Source organism: Phalacrocorax carbo, chromosome 12, assembly GCF_963921805.1.
Source record: "Phalacrocorax carbo chromosome 12, bPhaCar2.1, whole genome shotgun sequence".
Classification (NCBI taxonomy): domain Eukaryota; kingdom Metazoa; phylum Chordata; class Aves; order Suliformes; family Phalacrocoracidae; genus Phalacrocorax; species Phalacrocorax carbo.
In genome coordinates this window covers 888,616-915,439 of record NC_087524.1, presented here as the reverse complement: position 1 = coordinate 915,439, position 26,824 = coordinate 888,616, and the positions used below count along the sequence as shown (strand labels likewise).

Sequence of the window (26,824 nt, the reverse complement as noted above, 5' to 3'; positions counted from 1 at the left end):
ACCTGGAAACTAACTTGCACTTTGAATTATAAATGTGTCCTTCACATTGATGGAGTATACAACTGTGTAAGCTCTGCAGTTTCTAACAGTAAGAGAAATATATTTTTAATTCATTCCACGCGTGACTGTAACTATTTCATAATTTCCTGAGTTGTTAACAGCCAAGCGTATATACAGGGAAAGATGAATTTCAGTGGGATTCAAAACATTTGTGTTTGAAAGAGAAAGTTTAGACCTATGAACCCACACAAGACAGAACACCAAGAAGCTCCCAAGGTGCAGGTAGGAGATAAATCCTGTGCGTGAGTACAGTTGCAAAGCTGGAGTTCTTTAAGTTGATTTCATTCAGAGACTAGTGAGGCTGACAGGGGTTGCAAAATCCCTAGTGACTTTTCTGGTTTCGCTCCCCTTCTTCCCTGCTCTCATATTTTATGACATGGTTTAGAGACTGCTCCAGAGAAAGCCAGGGGTGGAGAGATGTGAGGCTTTCTAGTTTGAGGTGGTGTACTGTTACCGTTAGTGGTCCAGACTACTGTTAGCAGAGGACCTAGCAGGTCACAGGGGATGTGAATTGACACAGCTATGAAGAAGGTAGTCCAAAGTCCTTTTCTACCTAGTGTACAGACCAACTTTCCTACCTAGTGTTCAGACCTCATACAAATGTTAGATGTGCCAACCAGGAATGAGGCACTGCTGGACTTGCTATTCACAAACCAAGAAAGCCTGCTTTGTAATATCTCAGTTAGTGACAGCCTTGGCTGCAGTGACCACAATATTGTGGAGTTGGGGATCCTGCTGAGCGTGCTGAAGGTCAGCTCTAAGACAAGGGTTCTGGATTTTAGAAGAACTAACTTCAGCTCATTCAGGGCTCAGTTGGGAGGGATTCCATGGGATGCTTCCATGGAAGACAAAGGTGCTAGTGAGTGCTGGGAGTTCTTCAAGAACTCTCTCTTGGAAGCACAGAACCAGTTTATCCCCTACAAAGGAAAGGGAAGTAAGAGGAGCAAGAAGCCCCCTTGGCTCAACCATGACCTCCTGGGTCTACTCAAATCCAAAAGGGAAGCATACCAGAGATGGAGATGTGGAGGATTATCCGCTGAGAGCTACAAGGGCATTGCCAGAGGGTGCAGAGATGCAGTTAGAAAAGCAAAAGCCCAGCTCGAATTGAAACTGGCCGTAGATGTCAAAAATAACAAGAAAGGTTTCTTCAGGTATGTCAACCACAAGCAGAAACAGAAAGAAAACACAGGCCCACTGTTAAACAGAACAGGAGAGTCAGTCACCAACGATGCCGAAAAGGCAGAGGTCCCCAACACTTTCCTCACCTCTGTCTTTCCCAGCACTGTTGGGTCCCAGGCTTTGGGAATGAAATTCCCGGTTGATCCAAACACCGACCCACCATCAGTGAAGGAAGAGTTAGTACGTGAATTACTACGGGAGCTTGACCCCCACAAATCAGTGGGCCCTGACGCCATCCTCCCAAGGGTGTTGAGAGCTGGCTGACGTCATTGCGAGGCCACTCTCCATAATCTTTGAGAAGTCATGGAGAATGAGGGATGTCCCAGAGGACTGGAGGAAGGCAAATGTTACCCCTATCTACAAGAAGGGCTCGAGGGAGGATCCGGGTAACTATAGGCCCATCAGCCTTACTTCAACCCTTGGGAAAGTTATGGAACGAATCCTCCTGAGGGCCATCACAAGTCAAATGAAGCATGTGATTGGGTAAAGCCAACATGGCTTCGCTAAAGGCAGATTGTGCTTGATAAACCTGGTGGCCTTCTGTGACAAAGTGACTTGCCTGGTTGACATGGGGCGGGCGGTGGACATCGTGTACCTGGACTTCTCCAAGGCCTTTGATACGGTTCCCCACGGCCACCTCCTGGAGAAATCAATGTGTTATGGCCTAGACAAGTGGTCTGTGCAGTGGGTGGGGAACTGGCTGACAGGCCGCACCCAAAGGGTGGTGGTAAATAGCTCTTTCTCAAACTGGCAACCTGTCACGAGTGGAGTCCCCCAGGGATCAATATTGGGCCCAATGTTTTTCAATATCTTCATAAGTGATCTGGAGAACGGGATCAAGTGTAGCCTGATGAAGTTTGCAGATGACACCAAGTTGAGTGGGGAAGTAGACACTCCAGAAGGGAGAGCTGCTCTGCAGGAGGATCTGGATAGGCTGGAAGAGTAGGCCAGCAAGAACCTTATGAAGTTCAACAAGGAGAAGTGTAAGGTCATGCACCTGGGAAAACATAATCCGGGAGTGCAGCACAGACTGGGATCCACCTGGCTGGAGAGCAGCTCTGTGGAAAGGGACGTGGGGGGAAGCTCAACATGAGCAAACAGTGGCTGCTGTGACCAAGAAGGCCAACAGGATGCTGGGTTGCATCAAAAAGGGCATCGCCAGCAGAGAGAAAGAAGTCATCATCGCGCTCTACTCAGCGCTTGCCAGGCCACACCTGGAGTCCTGTGTGCAGTTCTGGTCCCCGCTGTACAAAAAGGATGTGGCCAGGCTGGAAGGGGCCCAGAGAGGGGCCACCAGGATGATCAGAGGACTGGGAAGCTGCCATACGAGGATGGGCTGGGAGAGCTGGGTTTGTTCAGCCTTGAGAAAAGGAGGCTCAGAGGGGATCTCACCCCCATGTACCAGTACTTAAGGGGGAGCTACAAAGAAGATGGAGACTCCCTTTTTACACGGAGTCCCATGGAGAGGACAAGGGGGAATGGACACAAGTTGCTCTTGGGGAGATTCCGACTGGACATGAGAGGGAAATTTTTCACAGTGAGGACAGTCACCATTGGAATAATCTCCCCAGGGAAGGGGTTGCCTCGGCCACGTTGGGCACCTTCAAGAGTTGTCTGGACAGGGTGCTGGGCCATCTTGTCTAGACTGTGCCCTTTCTAGAAAGGTTGGACTAGAAGATCCCTGAGGTCCCTTCCAACCTGGGATTCTGTGATAATCTCCTTTTTTTTTCATGACTTTTCATGGCTGGCATTATGTCTGAACTCCACCTGTCCTCAAGGTATTTGATGCAGACTTATCCCCATTGTTTGTTCTTAATGGCTTTTTCTTCTCTTTCTTTTCAAAGATTTAACCTCTGGGACAGTGGCTCTGCAGATATATTCGGGCGACTTGATGGTGGGAGAAACAAGTATCACCTATCACACTGACATGGAGGAAATCAGCAGTCTGTTGGCTAATGCAGCCAACCCGGTACAGTTCATGTGCCAGGTAATGCCTCTAGCGAACAGCTGCTTTGGAAACCAGTTCTTTCAGAGGCTAGACAAGTGGGCATAAGCAAAAGTGCTTGCCATGAAGTAGCTCTTCTGAAATGGAGAGAGGCAAGGTTATTTAGGGGTTTTCACATAACCTTAACATCCCCTTTTAGTGAAAGCATGAGTTCTTTTTCTGTCTCTGGAGCAAATAGCTGGCTAAGGTGACTCAGGCTATCCAACTAACAAAAAAAAAAAAGGGCAATCAATCAACACTCACATTTAGACCTTGATGACTTGAAAAGATTGGGATGATGGAACTTGATATAACAGAAAGTACAGTAAAGAAATAAATTGTTTGGAAATTTGTACCTAAGGGTTCTTGGAAAATATGTGAAAAGGTAGCAAAGATTCATACTAGCTGAATGAAGTAGAGTAACATAAAATTATTTATTATTAACACTTCTTTAAAGCCACTGCTCAGTTCTCCTCTCATATTTTGCAGAGTTGGAGTACCTGAGGGGTAAAGCTTGCATAAGCAAGTTCTCCAGATGTGTTGTCTTTGCTGCCTGCCTGCATGTCCCTGTTTAGCCGGGTAGTGGAAGCCTACAGAGCAGTGTTCTTAGTCACCACCATACCCGGGCAGGGGAGAGTGTCTTTCCCTTTTCTTTTAGTTCAAGCTGTGGAGCAGTTGGTACTGGACTGTGCCTCTCCTCATGGAATAGGCATGCTTCCCAGTCCTTGGCTAAGAACCAGTCCACAAGCCAAACCAGTGTACACCACAGCAATTCAAAATGATCTAGGTCATACTTGGAGCAGGAGTGACACTTCAGAAGTTTCAGGCAACACTTCAGACTCAGTCAACAGTTTCGGGCGTCACTTCAGGCAACAGTTTCAGTAGTAAGATGATACCTGCAAAAGAAGTAGGAAGTAACAGTTTTCCGTGCTTCCAGGTGCATGAGTGACTTTCTTATTGTACTCTGTCTTGTTGTACATTAATCTGCTCAGTTTAATGATACTCTGTTTCTGGACCAGGAAGCTATTAATGTTCTTTGCTGGACCTGAACGTTGCTATCTTCAGTGTTTACTATTTTCTGATATGTGCGAAATAAACACATTATAAATCTCACCTTAACTGAATCTCCAGACTTTCCCAAACAAAAATCACTTTCCATTTATCTCTAGGCCTTTAAAATTGTGCCGTACAGCATAGAAGCACTGGACAAACTGTTGACTGAGTCACTCAAGAAGAACATTCCTGCCAGTGGCTTACACCTGTTTGGAATCAACCAGCTGGAAGAAGAAGATATGACAACAAGTTAGTTGAAATATTTTTATTTTAATTTTGAACTTCATCTGTATCAGTTGTTTTATCTTGGAGTGCTGTAACACTGGAGTGTGTGGTACCTGCACAGGCTGTCTCAAAAATCTTGGACCCCAGCCAGGAAGCTGAATTTCTGATGATGCCTGTAGAAGGGGAACTGCCATTTGGGTTGGGTGACTCTTTTTTATTACATGCATCAGTCTCACTTCCTTGCACTGAGACAAATGCAGCTATGTAGACGGCTTCAGACAAAGTGAAAAGATGATGGTCCCCAAAATGTCTCCCATGTTTTCTCCCTTGTTCTTCTCCCAGTCCCATGTGACATTTCTCCCCAGCCTTTTCCCCCAGCCCCATGACTCTGCACTAAGTTGCAGAGTGGGCACTCAGCAGCTGGATTGGTGTAGCACCATGATACGTTGCCTTACAGCAGCTGGATCCTACTGGAATGATGATCTAAGAGGTCCTTGCAAACCTGTGATCTTACCTACGTTAAACTATTGCAGTGCCAGATTCCCCACTAAAAGTCATAGGACTTAAGCTTGGAGATGCACTAGATGCATCAGTTAATTTGTGCACAGTTTAGCTCTGTTTTGAAACTAATATATATACTTTTCAGGGCTTTCACACCTGCTTTGGTCTATGTGTTTGCTAGGAATTTCGTTTCTCACCTACTGGCTCTGTTGCTGCTAGATAGAAACATTCTAACAGGCTCCTGTTCTCACAGATCAGAGGGATGAGGAGTTGCCAACGCTGCTTCACTTTTCTGCAAGATACGGGCTGAAGAACCTCACTGCCTTGCTGCTTACATGCCCTGGAGCGCTGCAGGCCTACAGTGTAGCCAACAAATATGGCCACTATCCAAATACCATAGCAGAAAAGCATGGTTTCAAGGACCTCCGCCAATTTATTGATGAATATGTGGTAAGAGGAAGCAGCAGTCCTTCTGCATTGTTCCACAGCAGGTGTGGGCAGTGGCACCAAGCTTAGCACTTGGTGTTGCGGGAGCCAGAGTGATGGGGTAATAAAGGGTGTGGTGTGGTGTAGAAGACAGACATCCAGTCATGCTGAAAGCTTCCAGGCTGGAAGATTGGGTGCATCTCTGGAGCAGGTACATTCTTGGGGCTTTTGCACAGTGGAAATTATACAGAAGCAGAGGCTGTCATGCTGGGTTTCTTTATCATCAATCCATCCAGTGAAGTTTCTGCAGGGGTGTGGTTCGTGCCTGCTGTACTCTTCTAACACCTCATCTTGGGAAAACTACAGTCCTTTCATCCCACTTAAGGGACTAATATGGGAGCAGAATATGTTTGGAAAGGTACAGTCTGAGGTGCGCTCTGATTAGTCATAGTACAGTCTGGATTGTTTATTAGCTCATTCACAGCTGATCTGTGTAGTCTGCCTGTCTCACTTGAAATCCATTTCTTCCTGCGTTAGGACAGCTGTCTGTTCCCTATTTTTAATCCCTGAGACCCCAATTCACAATTCAGTTCTCTCTGAGCTAACCCCATCCCCAGAAAACAGCACTCTGACTTTTCTAGACTATGACACTGACTCCTACTGCACCAGGCAGTTATTTCTGTGGGATCCTTCAGTGTGCATGGGGTTTATCCTTTCTTTTCCATTTGAGTTGCTTCCAGCCTGTACGCTTCAAAATAACAAGCAGCTCCTTGACTCAGGTCATGTGAATTCTTGAGCAGATTTTATTTGCCTTTGCTTTCAGTTGAAAAGTTGTGTGTAATTGTCTCTAACAGCTGTCTGAATGGTGGGTGATAGATCTGCCAGCCATAGTGTGTTTTTTTGTCAGTTAATTACAGTAGTGTTTAAGCCCTGTTTAGGAGGCATGGGTGGTTCTTAGACTTGGGACTTGCTTCCTGACATAAGCATGAATTCAGGGTTATACTTTAGAGCTAAATAAAGGTCATTCACTGTTCTGAGATCAGGAGGGCTGCAGAAACTGTAAATCGTGTGATTAAAATCTTTGTGTTGGGGTAAGTGAGAGATGCTTAGAAAGTCCTCTGAACCTCTTATTGCGATTTTGTGCTCCTCCCATGTCCTCTTCTCCACCAGCACAGTGACAGAGCTAAGAGTAGATCCTGCTGACTGACCATCAAGCTATCTCTGCAGCTTAGTACCAGAGCACGCAAATGATCTGCACCAGTGTGTCCACTGCAAAGTAGTCACTAGACGCACTACTAATATGGATAGCTGAAAATCCCAGCAAACCCCGTTACTCACTTAATTTTCTCTCTGGCAAAAGTTCCTCTGCACCTCCCTAAAGCATCACATGAGCTACCTGCCTGACCCATTTTGACTGTGGAGGGAAGCACGTGTAGACAGTTTTGACACATGCGCCCTGTGGATTGAAGGCCTGTGTGGTGGCGGTTGTGGATGGAAGGGTATCTTGTACTACTGCATCAGGTTTAGATGGCTGTGCTTGTGACATAGCTGGAGCTTGGTGAGGAGGCTGGGATGAAGATTTAGATTTTGTTCCCTTGTGCAGTTTGGTGAAGATCTGCACTGCCCTCCCCCCCACCTCATGTTGCAAATATGTGAGAAAGGGTTCTACTGTCCTGTGAATTGAAAGTCGCCTTGTATTACATGAACAGCTACCTGCTGCAAAGTTTCCTGTTAATCTCATAGAAAAGGGTCTGTGTGCTCCCACTCTGGGTGTTACATGCCAGGAAACTGAAACTGAATCTACACCAAAGCTAAAATTTTCCTTTCTTGTAAGCGCTCTGTGTGTGGCAAGCTCTTCCCCTTGTGGTAAGTTCTGCTTACCCCAAAATAGCCTTTGACAAGTATTTGTATTTTTAGAATGAGCTTTGCTTATATTCTAGTAGTTTGTAGACATCAGGTAGGACAAGAAATTGAGGGGGTGAGAGGCTGTAATGGCTATTCAGAATGTGTCAGCACCAACTTGTTTCACCTCATTACCTATTATTACAAAATAGAATTGAAGGCTGGGCCCAGACAGCTGTAGTGGGGATTTAATTCCTTTGAGAAGCCTTAGTCTTTGGGAATGGGCTGCTTTTAGATGGTTTTTCCCATCAGTGATGGGAGAGTGAGATATCTTTTGCTTGCTTTGATTCTCCAGATTCTTTATTTAAATGCAACATCAACAGTTTTTTTTTTTTCTTGCCCTCCTTCCTCTCCAGGAAACTGCAGATATGCTGAAGAGTCACATTAAGGAAGAGCTGATGCAAGGCGAGGAGGATGAATCTGTTTATGAGTCCATGGCTCATCTGTCCACTGATCTGCTAATGAAGTGTTCCTTGAATCCTGGCTCCGATGAAGAGCTTTATGAATCCATGGCTGGATTTGTCCCTGCTGCCCCAGAAGATCTTTGTATGTATATTCACAGAATCACAGAAGCGTAGGATGGTTTGGGTTGGAAAGGATCTCTAGAGGTCATCTAGTCTAACCCCCCTGCAATGAGCAGAGACATCTTCAACTAGACCAGGTTGCTCAGAGCCCCTGTCCAAGACACCTAAGCTGGTCTGTCTCTCTTATACATAGTAGTGACTCAGCTGAGTTTCACAGTAAGGGCTGGTTATAGTTTTTCTGCTCTCACCACAAGGAAACCATGCTCCAGTTCTGATGTTGGCTGGCTGATAAAATTGCGCTAAATGTTTATTTGATTGCCAGTGTACAAGATCAAGAGCTGTTTCCTCAGTGCTTTGAGGACTTCCTGAAGCCTGAGCAAGTAAATGAGCATTTGGAAGAGACTAAATTTTCTGCCATGTCCTGCTTCTCCCTCCTGAGATCCAGGGAGGTAGGGACTCTCTGACTTACAGACAACGGTGAAAAGAACACTGTGTAAGACGTGATTTTACTGACAACTGGGAAGCTGAAAAACAAGAGCTCAGTTTCCACCTCAACAGCTTGAGAACAAAAGCAAGCGAAAAAATATGTACTGAAAAGATTCTAATTGAAAAATCATTATTCTAATCCACTTGGTTTATTGCTAAAAATATAGAGCTAATTCTGATAAATATGCAGATGTTTAATTTTTTCACCATTCTGTTAATATTCAGTGAGGCCAGTTGCCAATATTAAGTACCTACGTTAAGCAGTTGTAGATTTGCTGTTCTTACGTACCTGCCTGTTTGGTCTGGCTTCACCTCACTGATATATTTTATGATGCCCATGATGAGTAGAGAATCTAGCTTATTATAGTTTAAGTACCTGCATAACGACTTCTAGCATTTCTGCAGTTTTAAGTGTGCTGCCTCAGGGGAAAAGCTTTCTTACTGTAACACTTTTGCTTACAGACCCTACCTGTCCTGGGCTGGTTTTCTCCTCTTATAAAACACATTTTTTATAAAACACATTTTTGTTGATTATGGGGTCCAGAAGACTTTGTCGGTTCTCTCCCTGAAATTATAAACTCTTCTCTCTGAAGCTTTGTTTGGCCACTGCAGGCATAGTTTTGCTAGCAGAACCAGGATTATTCTGCCTTCAGATGGAGATAAGCAGTAAGGCCGGTTGGACTCCTAAGGAACAAAGCTGCTCCTATCTGCAGCAATGGGGGTGAGAGTTTCTAGATGTTTGGAAATTCTGGCTGCACTTAGTGCACCTCCGAACGGGGTTGATTGACTGTGGAGGAGGAAAAAACCATGCTTAAAACCAGTAAGCCCAACTTGTCTTCTTCCACCCCTGAAATGTCCAGATCTCCCAGAAACTATGCAGGGGATATTCCTTTCTCCTGTGGATGCAAATCAAGCTTTACCACTTTTGAACTGGACTCATGAAAAGCCTCTCTGAAAATATTCTCATATTGGTTCAGATTTAGACTGGAATTGCTTCCTGTTGAGAGAACCATTTGCCAGCCCGGCAGACTGTTGGTAGAAAGTTCTGAACTGATTGTTTTAAGGTGCTTGTTTCTTCTTCTCTGCTGAAGATTACCACCTGCTCCAGTCTGCTGTCTCAGTTGCTTGTGTGTGTCCCCCCTTGCCTATTTCTGTCAAACAATCCACATTAAGTTAAACAATTCAAGTGCACAGGGTTTCCTGCCCTCACTTACTCTGATTGACAGATCTCAGGAGGGAGTTTGGCTGATGTTTTGGATGGATACATGAAACGGAGCCTGCTTTGCTGACAGGCATGGAGATGGAGAGCAGGAAAGGTTGCCATGGGATGGGAAAGGTTGTGCATTTGAAGCCTACGTCAGGCTGCTTTTCTCAAGCCTCTTTACTAGCAAATGCCCAGCAGGCATGTGTCCTTTAGAGGAAGCAGCCACATCAGCAGGGTGGCAGAGGTCTCTGGGATCAGCACCAGAAAGTTCTCCTGGTGTGCAAATGTGCTGCAGGCTCTGCAGGGCTAGTAGGACGAGAAAGGTAAAAAGCCAAGCTGTCCCTAAAGTAGGTACTGACGATCCCTTCACTGAAAAGCAGAGCTGAATGAGTCTGCATTTTAAAATGTTTTCCTCATTGGTGAGATGCTGTATATGGCTTATCTGTAATACCTCATCAAGGAATGTGAGCGTGTGTCCTGCTTCTTCTGGAGTTCTCAGGTATTGCTCCTGCACACAAATCTCTGTTACCTTCCACTCAGGATTCTTTTACTAAAAATATGTTTTTCTTACGTAGTCCCTTAGTCTTTGCCCAAAGAATATTTACAGCTTGTCTGAACAGTGCTTAAAATCTACCTGTATTATAACAGGTAAGGTTAAACTGGCACAATGGTCAACACTTAGATTGGTTCTCTCAAAGTGAAGGTGTTTCAATATTAGTTAGAATAGCAGCACGCAGGCAAACCCTCAGTGAAATTAGGGGGAGTGCTGGCTGGTTTAGAACTGCTGTCACAAATAAAGGCTTCAAGCTTTTATACTGACTTAAAGGTTTGTGAGGATGAAAAACTTCCTAGGAAATCATAATCAACTTCTGCTGAGGTACTTTCTCCAGGTCAGAGTAGCCCTTACATGAGTAGCTACGGCTGTGGTGTAGAGGACAATACCGGGGCTATTTTAAATGTAGCCATGCTATGGCAGCAGGCCCGATCATTGTGATCAAGGTGTGCTTCCACCACAGTTTTTCAGAGACTGATCAAAGGAAGGTTGGATACCACAGGGTCAATTTTGTCTGGCAGGAACTGGTTTGAGAATAAGGTAATATAGGACTGGAGCCATTGTAATGAGTTAAAAGTAGTAGCAAATAATTGAATACCAGAGTGTTCTGTTGGTTCTTGTATTCTTCATCGCAATTCTGGTTTTTCAATGCATTTTTATGTGTCGTTTTTTCTCTCTGTGCATTTGTTCCTGGGGAAACATTTACAGAGAAAGTGCAGAAGCTGTGCAAGGGCCCAGTTTTGCTTAAACTGATGCTGCATGAGAGTTGCGCACACCTGTACTGGGTTGCTAGTTGTCTCTTTAAGTTTTGAGATAAATGATGGAATAAAAAAAAACAAAACAGAAAAAGTTTTGTTCATCTGCAGAACACCCTCCCTTTCTGTTGGAGGGGAGCGTTCTTTCCCAGGTAGGCCCTAATGCCCTGAGCAGTGTAGATCCTAAAGTATGCCTAGCCTAATGAGTGGGAACTTACTGGCTCCCGCTGTTACCTTGCTTGCTGTTCTTCAATAATGAGATCGAATTGCCTTATTTAATTTCTTATCGTTAACCTAATTGTTCCCACTTCAGAGAGCACTTCCCTCTTATTACACTTTTCAAATACCTTTGAAGTCAAACATAATTTTCCAGCACGTGCTCCAGGTTAGCGCAGGTTGCAGGTAAATGTCCATTAGCTGAGACTCACACACTGTAGCAAACAACAGCTGAATAGCAAAAAGGGAGGGTTATCTCGGTCGTATCAGTCTGGTAGTATGAGCTACAGCATCAGATAAAGTGCTTTGCTTTTCTTTCTTTCCTTTTACCAGCACCTCCTGCTGATTTTTGCAAAACAGTATTCTGAGTCAGCTGGAGTTGCGTGCAGGAGGGGCTCTGAGAGCAAGGACTCTTGGAAGTGCTGAAAACCTGTTTGGTTTGTGTGAAGATTAAACTGCCTGGTTTGTGTGTGTGGTGTTATGCTGTTTTGCCTGGGGAAAGAGTTAGGCTGTATTTCCTCTGTCTGAGGTCAGACAGTGGCAGCGGTAAAGGGCTGCTGGAGACAAGTCTGGACTCTCAGCAGTGTTTCTCTGCCTATGAACTGTGTGGACGCTCAGACCCTAGACAGTGAGTTTCATGCAGAGATTTAATCCTTTATCCTAGAGAGGTTCAGCTGACTAAAGTCTATTAACCTGTAATTTGCAGATCTCCCAACACCTAAAGAGTAGATGTTAGTTGACATATAAATAAGTTGTAATGTGCTTATTCCACTCTCTTGTGTGTCCTCTCCCTCCTCCACCATTTTTATTCTCTTGAGACCAAGCTTTCAACACTGTCCTCATTGATTTTTTTTTCATAGTTAATGTAAGAAATACCAGCCTCCTTGTCATCCTTGAGCAAACTGAGAGAACTGTGCACAAAAATATAACCGCTTATAAAGTTCTGAGTTGTGATTTATGCCAACATGTTGAAGCCTTTGCCTTGAATAATAAAGGACTGGTCTCTGTAAAGAGGTAGCTTGCTTCATGTGCAGGGATACCTGGCACCTAGTGTTTGCAGATGTTTAAAGGGAGGAGGGTGTTATTACTTTTTGACAGGCGCCCACACATGGATATTTTAGCTGCTGTGTAGGGTCTGTAAGTCCTAATTCATCCTCTATATGTCTGTCTGTTTGCAGCTTGGTTGAGTTCCCTTCTGAGGCCTTAAACCCTGCAAAGGGAAACCGAAACTCTGAATAAATATCTTTTAGCTACTAATTTCTGACATCTAGGAACTACTTAACCCTCTTCCCGCTAACCCTTCCGACCAGCTTTTACCAACAGCCTCAGGAAAATCTGGGGACCTTTCCTGTGGTACCCAATGTTTGTGTGCACCCCCTTCTTGTCACTTCTGTCTCACTAGCCTGGTTTTGCAGCAAGTGAAACAGAAGGTGTCACTGACGAAGCCAAGAACAAGGTCTCAATTTTTGTACATGGGTGAGATGTTAGGTCTCATCTGTGTGCAAGAAGAGGGTAGTGAGGTGGCAATCATGTCTTCTAAGGAGTACTAATTGGTTGATGAATTTAACTACATTGACTGTGTGAGAAAAAACAAACCCTGCAGTATCCTGTGGCACTACTGGTTTAGTAGTCCTGAAGAGCACAGCCAAAACTGGGAAGACAGTGTTCCCTCCACAGAGAATGAAAGGAACTTTGCACCCCCTTCACATTCTCTTTGCCCCCAAATCCATGGAGTAGTGGCTTCTCTCTGGGCCCGTATTTTTCAGCAGTTCATTTCTGAAAGCTATGTTAAAAATAATCAAGGGGGCTGCAAGGTGGAAAAATCACTCTACAGAAAAATACAGGTCTGTAGTGCTGATTCTTTAGGATGCTCAGATGTCAGATCTGTGCCTCCATGTAATGCAGCGGTACTTAAGTGAACTTTAATCTGCTCACCATCAACCTAATATAGCTCCAGCAGCACGCAACCTGGCATGAACTGCAGAGCTCTTGAGAAGCTGCTGGTATGGTTAGTCCACTCGGCATGCACTATTGCTGGGGCTATGCTGGAGGTGTTCTTCTGAGATTAAAGCTTGGTTGGGTGCATCACATGACTGTCAGTGGGTCCTTTGTCAAGTATTGTTTAAAAAACCCTGCAACATTCTAACAAAGCATAATCTTGCTAGCATTTTCTTCTCCCTTTCTCATAATCTTCTCAGCTTTGCAGGAAAAAGATAAGAAAGGTCAGCAAATATTAAAAAAATATTTATAGAGAAATATTTTGTATTACATGTAACAGAAATTTTCTAGTTTACATAGTAATAGATATTTCATGATATGCCTAAAAAATTCACTTATATCAATAAGCCTCAACAATTTATTTCTATCACTCTTGCTTTTAATATCATTATGAGCATGATTACCTAAGATTTTATTTTAATTTTAGGATCAGTTTTAGGGTTACAATGAGGTTGACACTTTGGTTTGTTTTTTTTTAATCAGAATTCTTCATGTCAAAACACTGACTTAACAAAATATCCTTATCTATGTTTGCTGTCTCTGCTTTCTCAATACTAAGTTATCATCTGACCCTCTAAACACCTTCCAGTCCAACTAATTAACTCAGCCAGCTGTTTTGACTTTTATCCAATAAGCAAAACAAATATTATCTTCTGTGTCATGGGCAAACTGCCCTTAATGTCTTGTTTTGCCAAGTCACAGTTTCCACTTCGTCTGGCATCTGAGGAGCCCTGTGCAGAGGCCAAAAGCTTCACCTGGCCAACACACTCTCAATAACAGCTAATCTTCAGTGCTTGCTTGGAGCCTTGTCAGAACTCCCTAATTAGCAACGTTAGTCACCCTCAAGTGTAAGTGACAGGCAGCCAGCAAAGATTTGTGCAGAGTGGGCTGAACGTAGCAACTTAGGAGCCTTTTTTGAGGCAAATGTCTGGTCAGTTGCCTAGCTTCCTCTTTGATTTTCACCATAAACCAAAGGTCCAGTCAGAAATACCGTATCATTTTATTATATTATATTACATTGTTCCACATATTTAAGGGCATAATGAACAGGTTCATCTTTCTGATTTTTTTCAGATGTAGAGATGCTTCAGTCCAAACCAGACAGTCCAGTTGCTAGAGATGAAGTTTCTCTAACTACAAAAGACTCAATGCTCCGCAAGTTTTTAGAAGGTGAGACCTATTTGGGGAGAGGGATGGCAGTAGCACAGCTAAAGCAATTAAATGGAACTTGTGGTTTCTCCATGATCTGCTAAGGACAGGAGCTAGTCCGCGCTGTTTGGCATGGACAGCTTTGCCTTAGTGGGTACAAACAAGGCACAATAGGGAAAAGTAGCTTGTGAGGTGATTTCACAAATGTGGTTAGTTTCTCACCAAAGAGGAGGAGAGATTTCTAGTTCCAGTCCCTGCGTACCACTGAATGCAAGCACACAGCTGGTATCTATTAAGGAATGGCTGTCTTGTGTCCTTATCTGGTGGGAATCAATTCTGGTGTCCTCATGTGGATGGATGCAGGCTCCCCTCGTGGGCAGAGGCTGAGTATAAAGTAGAGCAGCACAAGCTAGTGATGAATTTTAATGTAAATACGTTATTTGAACGCCCATCCATTGAAAACAGCAGCCTGAAAGAGGAGAAGAACTGCTGGATCGCAAACCTGATCTGCGCTCTGCCTCTTCAGTGCTCCCTCTGCCTTCTCTGACCAAAGCCAGACCTTAACTCCATGCTATCCCCACTGAGCATGACTGAGTTCTCCAAGCCTTTTCCCGACTCACCATGTACCATTGGACACAGGCTCACTTTTTGTGGGTGACCCAGCTGGAATCAGAGCAAGATTAAGTCTGGGACTCTTAATATCTTGTTCTGTTTTCCCTGCCAACACCCATGCTCTGGCAGACCCATTGCAGACTCAGCTAGGTGTTACAACATCACTAAAGGAAAGTCAGTCCAGGGTATTCACTTGTGACTTGGTAACAGAGTAGGGAGTTAGTCTAGGGGCTCTTAATTCTTTTTGCTAGCATGCAAACAGAGGGAAAATAGCTTTTAAATCAAGTGTGACAGCATTTGATGATTTTGCAGTCATGTTAGGAGTAAGACTAGAATAGAGATGATGAGGTGGTGTAATGGTAGCTGGGCTTGTTAAGTACAGACGTACGTACCCAGCTCCTTCTGAGACACATTGTTCTGAGATCAAATATGTTGTCAGCTGATGGCGATTGCTCATTTCAGACAAAGGAATAATTCTCTGTAGTACTTTGCTGACCATCACAAGTAGCTTTTGGAAACCAGTGCTCTGTTTGATTTGTTAACTCTTATATGTTAATTAACTGGCATTAATTGAACTAACTCTTCCTTGAGTTCTTAAAAACAGTTATGAGATTTTCCACTATGGTTTCTTCACCAAAACAGGTGGTACAGGCTCAGTGGCAAACGCTTACATGCTAATAGATGTTAATGACTTTATCAAGTCCTATTTTGAAGGGCTTTGGCACTTCAGATTGCTGCAAAACTGAAAGTTTTTGCCTGTGAAATGGCCAGCTTGGTAAGAATGTGGTGCATAGCGCATCTGGAGGGATCCAGTGTTCAGTAAAGTGGCCAGGTTGTTTTTCTTACAAACTCTACTCTGCTGTAGGCAGTAGCATGGATGGGCCAGATGCAGAGGAAGGAGTTTACCAGCGGTATGGTGAAGATGTATACTACTCAGTGGAACAAGACACTTTTCCACAGGAAATGGCTAGCAGACCTCCAGTTCCTGTTCCAAGACCAGAATCCAGCTCTCCACAGACGGACAATGAGCTGTACATCTCCAAAAGTGAGTTGGGTACCAGAAGCAAAACTGTAGATTAGTTAACTGTAGAATGGCCTTGACATGGGCTCCAGGTGCCAGATAACCACTGAGAAAATCTACGCGTTTTTGAGACCCCTGGATTATTTGGCTCTGGAGCTAGATGACTTTGAGGTCCAATTTCAGATCTGATTTTCATCTTCTGCCTACTCTGGGAATGTTGAGGATGTTGTATACTGAGGTCTTGGCCTGAGCTTGCTCTTAATGAAAACAGTAGGACAACAGATTGCCCCCAAACGGTAAAAACAAATTAAACTAAAGAGGAAAGATCCTGATGTTATAAGGATGCAGTCAAGCTAATAGATTGAGACATTGTTACTCTATAATGGTATCATCAATTCAATAGCATTTGCATAGGACATGATTCTATACCTCTATACCTTCCTCTGAGGTGAGGTTTAATTGAAATGGAAGAAAATTGTGCCTCTTAGTTTGCTAGGCAGTTTTGGAAATCTTGGTCAAATTTCACAAACATTCTAACAAAAACTACAGTAACATGTGGGAGAGTAATTTCAGTGACTCCTCTTTCCCCCATGACAGGCCTGTGGGGAAAGCATGTCGATTTCTTTTAGAGGTCGCTGATCTAAATTCTTTGAGGTCAATAGGAGGGGAGTTCTACTATATAACTCCTTATCTTGTTTTCTTCAATGGACTTTGTAGGGTAACAGAGGCTGTAATGCAGTGCAGAATTGTGTATGCTTCCCATATTCATCCTTGCTATTTCTGTCTTCATGAGATTCGTTTCAGTATCTAAAGAGTGTTTGTTTTACAGTTTTTGCACAGAAAGCTCAAAGACCTGAGAATCTCTATGTCCCTAGAGGAAGGGTTAAGAAAGGTAAGTCAGAAGTTCACCCTGAAAGTCTTTCCAGTAATCCAAAAGCAAATCGGCTGAGGATAGCTTCATTTGTGTGAAATGTGACAGAATAGTCCATTTTACAAGGCTCTGGGTCCTATGTGAATGACCCAACCTTTCTGACCTTCTATGACATTGGAAACTTCTTATAACTGCTGGGTGTGAGGTGGGTACCCTTTTATCACATACTGTACATATCTTCTGCCTTGGAGATTATCCTCAGTCGTGTTCATAATGATCACTGAAGTCCTTTTTTATGTTGTGGCCCATATTACTTCATGGAGTCAACGTCCCACTTTTGATCATCTGGATGTAGCCAATCCCTGTTGATGATTATTTCCTGGAATTTAACCTTTAGTGAACTTCTTGCCATTGATCTCTGCGCTTCCAAAACTGTACTCCTTATTCTTTCATCTCTTTTCCCTGTGCGCTATCAGTGTGCCAGGAACCACACCTGAGCTTTTATCTCATGTGTTTGGGGACTCCTCTTTATGTTGCAAATGAGTTACAAAGAGCCAGCATCAGTAGGATGAGTTCTCACCTCTCCCTTTCTGGAGGTATACTCACAGATTACCTAAGAAGAGTCTAGCTTTGTGACTGCCAAGGTGAAAACTCTGTTTTACGGATTGCTGAGAAGAGAGGGATTTTTGCGGTGAGGAAGCAGAGCACTTTAAGGAATATGTTTTGTGCTGTTCACTTAAATTATGTTTTTAAGAACAGAGATTATCCCTGGGACATATTTGCATACGAGGCTACCCTTCAGCTGGGCTTTTAGCCCTGACAAATGGCAGGATGGCATAAGGACAAAACACTATTCTGGTTAGGGAAACATTCAGTCTGTAATATTGATTTCTTTTTTTTTCATCTCTGCTATCTCAAGAGTACTTGAGTTTCTTTGTATTTGGTGAGGAGAGTAGATGCTACAAGTTCAGTAACATTTTTGGTGTTCTTCTCTCTTCAGAGACAATAGTCAGGCCTGTAAGGGAACTGTCTCAGTCAAGCATATATGATCCATTTGCTGGAATGAAAACTCCAGGTCAACGGCAGCTGATTACCTTACAGGAGCAAGTGAAAATGGGCATACTCACCGTTGATGAAGCTGTACTTCATTTTAAGGAGTGGCAACTGAACCAGAAAAAGAGATCAGAATCATTCCGGTTCCAGCAGGTACAGGCTTATTCCACTGTTTAAGAAATACAGCTGTCTCTCTAGGTATATATCACAAGCTGTTCAATGGGGGTACATTTCTTTCCTGGTTGGAGCAGGAAGACTGCTAACAGTGCCCCAGCTAGCAGAGTCCTCCCATGACACGGAGGGGCTGTTCATGTATCTGCAAGCAGGTAGCTGTTTTAAAGATCTGTTTGTCTTGCTGTAGTATTGTTAGGTTTTGGAGACTTGTACACTAGGAACTGGGTGAAATCCAGTTGGCTAAATTACCTTTCTTGAGGTCACCTAGCACCTACCTACTGGCAGGGGACTTCTGTGCTGAACATTTAGCTTGTCAGTTCTTATCCATTTCAGGTCAGAGAAGGCTTGGTGTCTCGGATGGTGTATTGGCTTTACAGTCCTATCTTGTAGATTGTCTGATCCCTCTGTGGATGTTTGATGGCTCTGGGACTACCTGTTCTTTGCAGCTGGGCAGGGTCTAGCAATAATCATTAGTGAAAGCACAGTGTTTGCGTGGCGTAGCTGAATGAGGGAGTCACTATGTTGGCAGCAGCAGCATAATGACTGGTGGAACCAGCAGTCATAGTTTAACATTTCCATTCTCAAGTTAGAGTGGGGCTTCCTTTTTAAAACCACTGCCTACTTCTTTTGGAGCCTTTTGTTCATGCTGCGGCAGTCTGCTCTCACACTTGAGGTGCTGGTCTCCGCTGTGTGATGCTGTTTTGGAAGCTGTCAAAACAAAGGCAAGACTTTTCTCCTCCTGATTCTCACTTGGAAAGGTCCTCTCTACCCAGAAACAGTCAGAAGAATCCCTTCTTCTGTCAATAAAGAACGCAGTGCTACTTTAGTAGATGGTTGTAGCAGAGATGAAGTGGCATACCCAATCCCACTAGCAGCTTTCGAAACCTCTGCTCCAGATCTTGCCATGTGGTACAGCAGTTGTTCCATCTGCTTTTCGCCTTTTTAGGGGTTTCCTCCTCTTATATGGATGCTGCAACACAATGGTGAAGAGTCTTTGCTCCCATTACATTTCCAGGTGTCCCCTCTTGCTTCAGTGGGGACATCCTGAATTCTTTCTGAACTGTCCCTCCCACTCTGGGATGTGTGGCAGCCTCCTCTGTCCCTGCAGTCAGAATTATCTGTTCATTAGTACAGAAAGGACTGTGCAGTTATATGATTGTGGGTCTTGTTTCTTTGCTGGTGCCTGTCACGATCCACTGTTGGGTTGAACAGTTTGGCAGAGGTTAAACCCCCTTGCTTTCCAATCAACCTCAGATAATTCTGGGAGGTTGGGGGTGGCTGGGCTTAGCTTCCGATTAACTCCAAAGTTTTACCGTGACTAGGTTCCTGTTACATTCTCGGGAACAGAATTAAGTCTCAAAACGGAGTCAAGTGCCAAGTCGCTTTATTTGGCCAGAAATAGATACAGGAGAGAAAAGCAAAGAAAGAGGAAAAAAAGAAAGGTGAAAAAGGGAACGAGAGGGAGGGAGGGAGGGAGTGGGACTGTTGCGATAGCTATCACCACAGATCTGTGGCAGTCTGTCTGGTCCAGGCGGGGAGTCCGGGTGTCCGATGTATCTTTGAGGCTGGTGGAGGGGGAGATGTTCCAGAACACGCCCCCGTCGTCTTTGCTGGTTTCTCCTTTTATAAGGCTGCTCTCTTGCATAGTCAGTAACTGTTCTGCGTAGCCCTGCCTCCCACTTGGCGGTGGGGCGCATGCCCAGTACTGTCGCTAGAAGGTGCTTGAAAGTTCTAGAGGGTCCGACCCCCCCCGTATGTTGCCAGTCGGCCTTGGGCCCGGGCATACGCGTGGAGGACGAGTACTCTGAGATAATGGGGCACCCATTCCTGTCGGGTCGACCCTGGTGATTAAACTGTTCCATTCAGCTGCCGTAGTGATCAGGCTTTAGTAGTGAAACTTGCCTGCCAACAATGTTGAGACAAGGTTCTAGTCCCTGACAGTCCCAGTGGAAACAGAAAATAGAGGGAGTTCTAAACCAGATGTGCTGCTTATCCGCAACTGCCAGTGAGGCTGTGAACTTGACCTTAACATACACAATGAACATCTGAAAAAACTTGGCTTCTGAAAGGCACACGTGGATTTATGAAGGGAATAGATTAAAACCTGTTGACACGGTTTGGACTTCAGCCAGGTCTAGCAGGCTTTGTTACAGCTTGGTTGCAAAGTTAGCTGAAATATAACATTTGTATACGTATATGAGAAAGCTGGTCATCCTCCTTTATCCAAAGCCCTGAAAAGAATATCTTGTGATATTTTTAGGAAAATCTGAAACGGCTACGAGACAGCATAACCAGGAGGCAAATGGAGAAGCAAAAAAAAGACAAAAGTGCAGGTAACGATCTCTGGTTCTGTCATTCTCTGGTAATGAAGCAGCTAATAATATTAATAGCTTCTTCAGGCAGAAATGTCTCCATGTGTATTAGTTTTGCGCTATTTTAATATTCCCATCTATGTACCTGTTGGCTAAAACAGAGAAGTTGCTTTACTCCTCAGTTTCCCAGACCGAGGAAAGGATGCCCACATCTGTGGAGTTGAGTCTTGATTCATTTGTGTACAGTTACGACCACCGTTATGTGACTGAGTTTAACTTTGTTCTTGGGTGCAAAGCTCGCTCTCAGAGGCTACACTTGCATAGACCCTTCTGAGCTGTTCATTTTTCCTTCTAGATTTGGAAATTACAGAACCCATTCGACATTCTCATAATACTTTGGGGAAACCAGAATGTGGAATATATGAATATGCCCCCAGGAAAAATGTTTTCCCACCAAGAAAGGAGTTAAAGCGAGGAGACTGGAAAACAGAAAGCACATCCAGCACAACGAGTAAGCAAACCCCGAGTGTCACCCTTTCTAGAGGAAAGCTGGATGGAAAATACTTCCCCAGTCTGACTCTGGAGTCAGCTCAGGGGGCAGGACTTCTGTTCCTGAATCCCAGTACTGACAGCACCACCCCAAACCCTGCATGCCTCAGGCTGGCTATTCTCAAAACTGTAAAAGCAACTCCAGGTACATCAAGTGGTTTGGGCATTTGTGCCTGCATCTTTGCAGGAGGAGAATCTGAAAGCTGGGCGAAAGATTCCTTTGAGCCTTCTCAGGGAAGGCGTGGCATCTGTCTTTGGTTCTTAAAAGTAGATGGCAGCTGTTGTTTTAGAAAAAAGGATGCTCCCTTGCTGTAACTCTCAGCAAGCAGTGTGCTCTTTGGGTCTGACGGGCGTAGTTATATTGCAGGCTGGGAACCAGTCTCTACAGGTCATTTCTTCAGTTGTTGTAGATAAAGGACAGCATTTTTCATTGGTAACTGTGGGACCTCTTGAGTGGCTTGGACAGTCTGCATGGTTTTATTATCTTTGGTTTATATTAGGTTTAATTTGTGCAAATTAAACCCTGCATTCTCACTGGAACTGCAGACTGAACAATTCTTGCAGGAGCCATTAAGATAATTTTGGTCCTCTGAAAGCAAAACTTGAGTCCCGGTGAGGTTACTACCTTTGTGGCTCTTGGCAAGATACAGCCGGCACACATCCAGAGGAGGTGGCAGAGGCAGCTGACTGAGCCAGGAACTTCCCTATAAGCAGCTGTGAGAGAAATGTTAACGAGCCTGCAGAGTTCCCATGGCATGATTGTGAGAATGGACCCTAACACAATATTTACCACTCTTAAGTGCTGCTGTTTGTACCAGCTGATAAAGAGACTAACCCCACCAAGGCTAGGGAGGGATTGCATCATACGAGAAAACCTCTCTAGCCTCCGTTTCAATGTGTAGGTTTCTGAATATTAGTGTTCCAGTATTGCACAGCCTTATAGAACACTGTATTTATGACTAAAACCAGCTGTAGCAGTGTAGGATACGTTTGTGAGTTGCTGTCCCCTTTAGAGATGGCATGAATTATTGCAAAAACGTTCCCTACTCTGAGTCCGTGCAAGTTAAACGGGTTGCATAAATGGTTGCAGAAGGTTGTTTGAATGAACTTGTCATTTTTAGCTCTGAAATATAGGAAGTGTTCCTGTGATGAGTAAGGATTGTTGTGAGAGGAGGAGGGGGACAGCTATTGGGAACAATAACCTCTGAAGCAGTCACTTATTCCAGGAATGAATATGTGATAGTGCTTAGAGCCATCTGCCTCCACGCAGTTGCTAAGGATGTGGGGACTCATAATTTAAACACACATAAATGTTGGGTGTGTAGCACTTGTGAAAATATTTACCTGACTTGCCAGCTGATATTGGCACTGGATCCTTTCAGTTAGATTATGGCTGTGAGTATTTAACCAAAAGCTTTGACTTGGATAGGGCAGAAATTTGCTAGAAAGAAAGCAAAACTGAACAGTTTGGCCCCGTGATCTGTGTTGTATGAAATGCCATTGTTTGGATCCCGAACATGTGAAAAATAACATTGGAAAGAAATTAATCTAAACAAGCATTAAATGATGTGTGCAAGAGGTAAGCCTGAGGTTAGAAGGAGTCCTGAGTTACTGATTTGCAATTAAATCACCAGGATTTAATAATCAGTTTGTTTTCTCTTGCTCACTTGCTCTAGGTAGTGCCAGTAACCGTTCCAGCACTCGGAGCATATTGAGTGTCAGCAGTGGGATGGAAGGGGACAGTGAGGTAAGCTCTCACCTCTGCTATATACTGGTCCACGGTGCTTAAGGTACATGGCTTTGTTTTCACGTGAAAGAAAAGGAACTCAGGGATGGCATTGCATTTGCAGAGATGGCAAAATCTATCCGCTTCTGTTGCGAAGCTAACAAGAGCCAAATTCTGCTGGTCTGTAACCTCTTTTCTTCATTTTGTAGGACAACGAAGTCCCAGAAACAACGAGAAGCCGTAGCCCAGTTACCCACCAAGCAGAGAGGCTGCCATTCCCAGAAAGGCCTCCCAGAGTGCCTCCTCGAGGTGCAAGCAGGTAAAGCTAAAATGCAGCTCAAAGATGAGCTTTCGGTGAATAAATACGGAAGCCTTGGGCAGAAGGCAAGGCAGAAAGCAAATATGTCTTTCAACAAAATCTACCAGACTATTATCTATAAAGAGACGCTGTTAGGAACTGTAAGTTCCTTGTTGCTCATCTGTAGTACTGGGTGGAATTGGCTTCCCAGTTGGTAACACGCCTGTTGCAATGCTGTTACTACGGTTCACATGCAGCAAGGGGCAGCACTGTTGAAGCACATGACACTTGCATAGTAAGACTGACCCAGGTGGAGCAAAACCCTGCCCCTGGCAGAGATTTAGTACCTGATCCTCCTGAGAAGATCCTCTTGGAATATACAAAGCATAGTGCAGGGGGAATTCCCTTTTGGCATTCCCTAGGATGTTTTTTTCTTTTTACAAGTTTCAGATCTCTTCAGAGCACACTCTGTTTACATGTACGTTTGGCCTCAAAGTAAGAACTGCACTAGTTTTGTAAAAGATGTTGAGGGATTTTGTCTTGATTTGATCAGACTGCCACAAGCTTATGTAACTTGTAAACATTCCTTTAATCCACCCAGTGCGAGTCTATGAAGTCCAGGCCCCAGAGGCTTATCTAAGTACAGACGCCAATAAAATACTCTAACTGTTAAAACAATAAATCTTAATGTGTAGGTGCAGTAAGTTATAGAATTGTACAATCATTAAAGTTGGAAAAGGCCTCTAGGATCATCAAGTCCAACCGTCAACCCAACACCACCAGGCCTCCTAAAAGAAGCCCTGAAGTGCCATGTCTACACGTTCTTTGAACACCTCCAGGGATGGTGACTCCCCCACCTCTCTGGGCAGCCTGTGCCAGGGCCTGACCACTCTTTCACTAAAGACATTTTTCCTAATATCCAATCTAAACTTCCCTGATGCAGCTTGAGGCCATTTCTTCTCATCCTATTGCTAGTGACTTGGGAGAAGAGACCAACACCCACCTCACTACAACCTCCTTTCAGGTAGTTGGAGAGAGCAATAATGTCTCCCCTCAGCCTCCTCTTCTCCAGGCTAAACCCCCCCCCCAGCTCCCTCAGCCGCCCCCCAGCACACTTGTGCTCCAGACCCTGCCCCAGCCCCGCTGCCCTTCTCTGGACACGCTCCAGCCCCTCAAGGTCCTTCTTGTCCCGAGGGGCCCAAACCTGAGCCCGGCATTCGAGGTGGGGCCTCCCCAGTGCCGAGCACAGGGGCCCCATCCCTGCCCAGCTCCTGCTGGCCACACCAGTGCTGACACAAGCCCGGGGGCTGGTGGCCTCCTTGGCCACCTGGGCACTGCTGGCTCATGCCCAGCCGGCTGTCAGCCAGCACCCCCAGGGCCTTCTCCGCCTGGCACTTCCCAGCCCCTCTGCCCCAGGCCTGGGGTTGGTGTGACCCAAGGGCAGGACCCGGCACTGGGCCTTGTTAAACCTCACACAACTGGCCTCGGCCCATCGATCCAGCCTGTGTAGGTCCCTCTGCAGAGCCTTCCTATGCTTGAGCAGATCAACATTCCTGCACAACTTGCTGTTGTCTGCAAACTCACCGAGGGCGCACTTGATCCCCTCCATCCAGATCATTGATAAAGATATTAAACAAGGCTGGCCCTAAGACTGAGCACTGGGGAACCCCGCTTGTGACCGGCTGCCAACTGGGTTTAGCTCCATTCACCACCACTCTCTGGGCTCAGCCAGCCAGTGTTTTATCAAGCAAAGAGTACACTTGTCTAAGCCTTGAGCTGCCAGCTTCTCTAGGAGGATGCTGTAAGAAAGTTCTGTGTGTTGGCTTGGCTCTGGCAAAAATATTGCTGGAATTTATCGGTAGTTAGTTTGAACAAAAGGTTTTGAGTTTTTTGATCTCTTCCTACTGCTCTTCATCTAGTTTTCAGGACAAAGCTACTATACTGCCAAACTTTTACTCCAGCCGAGTATTATAGCATCTCTTTCAGTAACAGTAGACTTACTGCAGCTGAATAGCAGAAGAAAGAACTTGGGCAGGAACAGGACTCTGGCACCTTGGCACCTGCTCTTTTGAGGAAACACTGAGAGCCTGTTTTTCTTCTTGTATGACTATTGCCTTTACAGTATTCTTAGATACGATGTTATTGCATGCAATGCGTTACTCCAGAACCCTATTCTCTACCATTTTTAATGCATTTGTATTCTCTGCCTTTTTTTATAGGCCTGTAAGCTGTGAAGGCTTTTATCCTCCACCTGTGCCCCCAAGAGGTCGCTGAACCTCTCAACATCTGTGGAATATGAGATTCTTCTGTTTCTGTGTGTGTTTGTACAGATATTTTTGAGTTGTCTTAAATTATTTATAAGTGGGAGCCAAATGTTTTCTTCCCCTTCCTCATCCCTAAAGCTCTGGTGACTTTTCCCATGATTTTCACTGAGACTTTTTGGCCTTCTCTAACGTTTTTGCTTGGAGGAATTTTGGTGCTTTGGGACTTCAAGAAAAAGCGTCGTGGTTAGGAAGGAGACCGCTGATATGTGTCTTGGCAGCCCTGCACCAACACAAAGTTTCCCTTTGACCAAGAAGGAACACAGATTTGTTTAGAAACTAAATCCTGATAAGTATTGTTACCAACACCCTTGACACAATCTACAAGGACTTGGCTGTAAAACAGGCTTGAAAAAGTAAAGAAAATAATTTGTTCGAAGACTTTGTTTGAAGAACATTCGTTACAGCAGGAGCAGGTGCATGTACTGCTGTTTGGTGTGACATTTTGGGTACAGACATACTGACCTTCCAGAAGATGTAGAATCTCCCTCCAGCAATCATTAAACCATGGGAAGACGCGAAGTTGTCTTTATTCAAGAACATATTGTGCGTACACCCTTGAAAATGCCTTTCCTGTTCCCCGTCCCTCCCTGAAGAGGACAGATGTTAACAAGGTGGTGTGCGTGCTGCATTTAACATGAAAATTCCCAAGGCTGCTGGTAAGGGACCTGCAGTATCACAAACCAACTGTACTTAAACCTTTTTTGGGGATGTTGTTACTTGAAATAACATGACTGATTTTGAGACTGATTCTGAGGTGATTGAGACTGATGATTCTCAAATTCGAGGAGGGAATTGACAGCAATGCTGTGTTCTCTGTCTCTTACATGTGTTCATTGTAGAAGCAATATGAAGGCGTTTCACTTCGTGCTCTGGAATAGTCTAGTGAGTCTCCAATTATCAACGCACACACCTCACAAACAGCGGCTGTGTAGTTAGTGGGCTGCAGTGGAAACAGGCAGCCGGGGGGCTGGGCTCTGCTTGCTCTAGTCTTCCTTTCTAGCAATGTGAATCTGCAACAGCTGTGTCCAGCCTTTTTTCTGCCTGAGGGCTTACAAACTTAGGGAGAGCTTCCTGGTTTGGCTCTCTGTGTTCCAAATGCATGGAAATCAGAAATTAATTTTGATTCCTCATCTCATGGACTCAAATGATGGCAGTGAGATGTTTTGGGGTGGGGGTTGTTGTTCCATTTTGTTTTTTTCTTCCAGGCCTTGCAATCTTCTGTGCGTGTCTTGTCCCTTGGGGGACAAGTATAAGGCTTGGGTTGTCCATGAGTGATGCAGATGGGAATTCTGTAAGGTAACATTCAGGGTGGAGAATTAAGCATCATTACCTAATTGATTTTCAAGCCATTCTCCTTCTTCCAGCCCTGAGAGGGACATAGATATATCTGTATTAGGTGATCTTTCAGGTACAGGTAGGGCATGGAAAGCTTCTGTCCAGTTGTGTAAGCTCCCTTTAATCTGTAAGGGAGCAGGTGATAGAGTTGTAGCTCCTTCCTCTTGCAGGGTGGCGAAGCCAATGCACAGAGCTGCAGGAGTGACAGACAGCAACTGGCACTCAGCCAGCACTGAGGGAAGGTGGAGAAGCCCCTGCCGCTCTCAGGGGTATAGGCATAAGCTAAATATCATCTACATGTTAAACTCATAGGGTATGACTCCAAATGCAGTTC

The 26,824-nt window shown here is 44.6% G+C and overlaps 1 protein-coding gene across 2 annotated transcripts in view; it reads left to right on the top strand.

Annotated features, from left to right (window-relative positions):
- Nucleotides 1-25,670, top strand: part of PIK3AP1 (phosphoinositide-3-kinase adaptor protein 1) — a 51,851-nt gene extending 26,181 nt beyond the window's left edge. For both annotated transcript variants that reach the window (XM_064463655.1, XM_064463656.1), the window contains 13 exons: nt 3,084-3,226; nt 4,393-4,525; nt 5,256-5,452; nt 7,687-7,876; nt 14,141-14,236; nt 15,693-15,872; nt 16,678-16,740; nt 17,720-17,925; nt 20,207-20,279; nt 20,614-20,769; nt 22,484-22,554; nt 22,743-22,852; nt 25,051-25,670. In XM_064463655.1, coding sequence (XP_064319725.1) covers nt 3,084-3,226; nt 4,393-4,525; nt 5,256-5,452; nt 7,687-7,876; nt 14,141-14,236; nt 15,693-15,872; nt 16,678-16,740; nt 17,720-17,925; nt 20,207-20,279; nt 20,614-20,769; nt 22,484-22,554; nt 22,743-22,852; nt 25,051-25,105 — 1,673 coding nt within the window. In that variant the 3' untranslated portion in view covers nt 25,106-25,670. The remainder of the gene's footprint in view (nt 1-3,083; nt 3,227-4,392; nt 4,526-5,255; nt 5,453-7,686; nt 7,877-14,140; nt 14,237-15,692; nt 15,873-16,677; nt 16,741-17,719; nt 17,926-20,206; nt 20,280-20,613; nt 20,770-22,483; nt 22,555-22,742; nt 22,853-25,050) is intronic.
- Nucleotides 25,671-26,824: the final 1,154 nt, after the last annotated feature.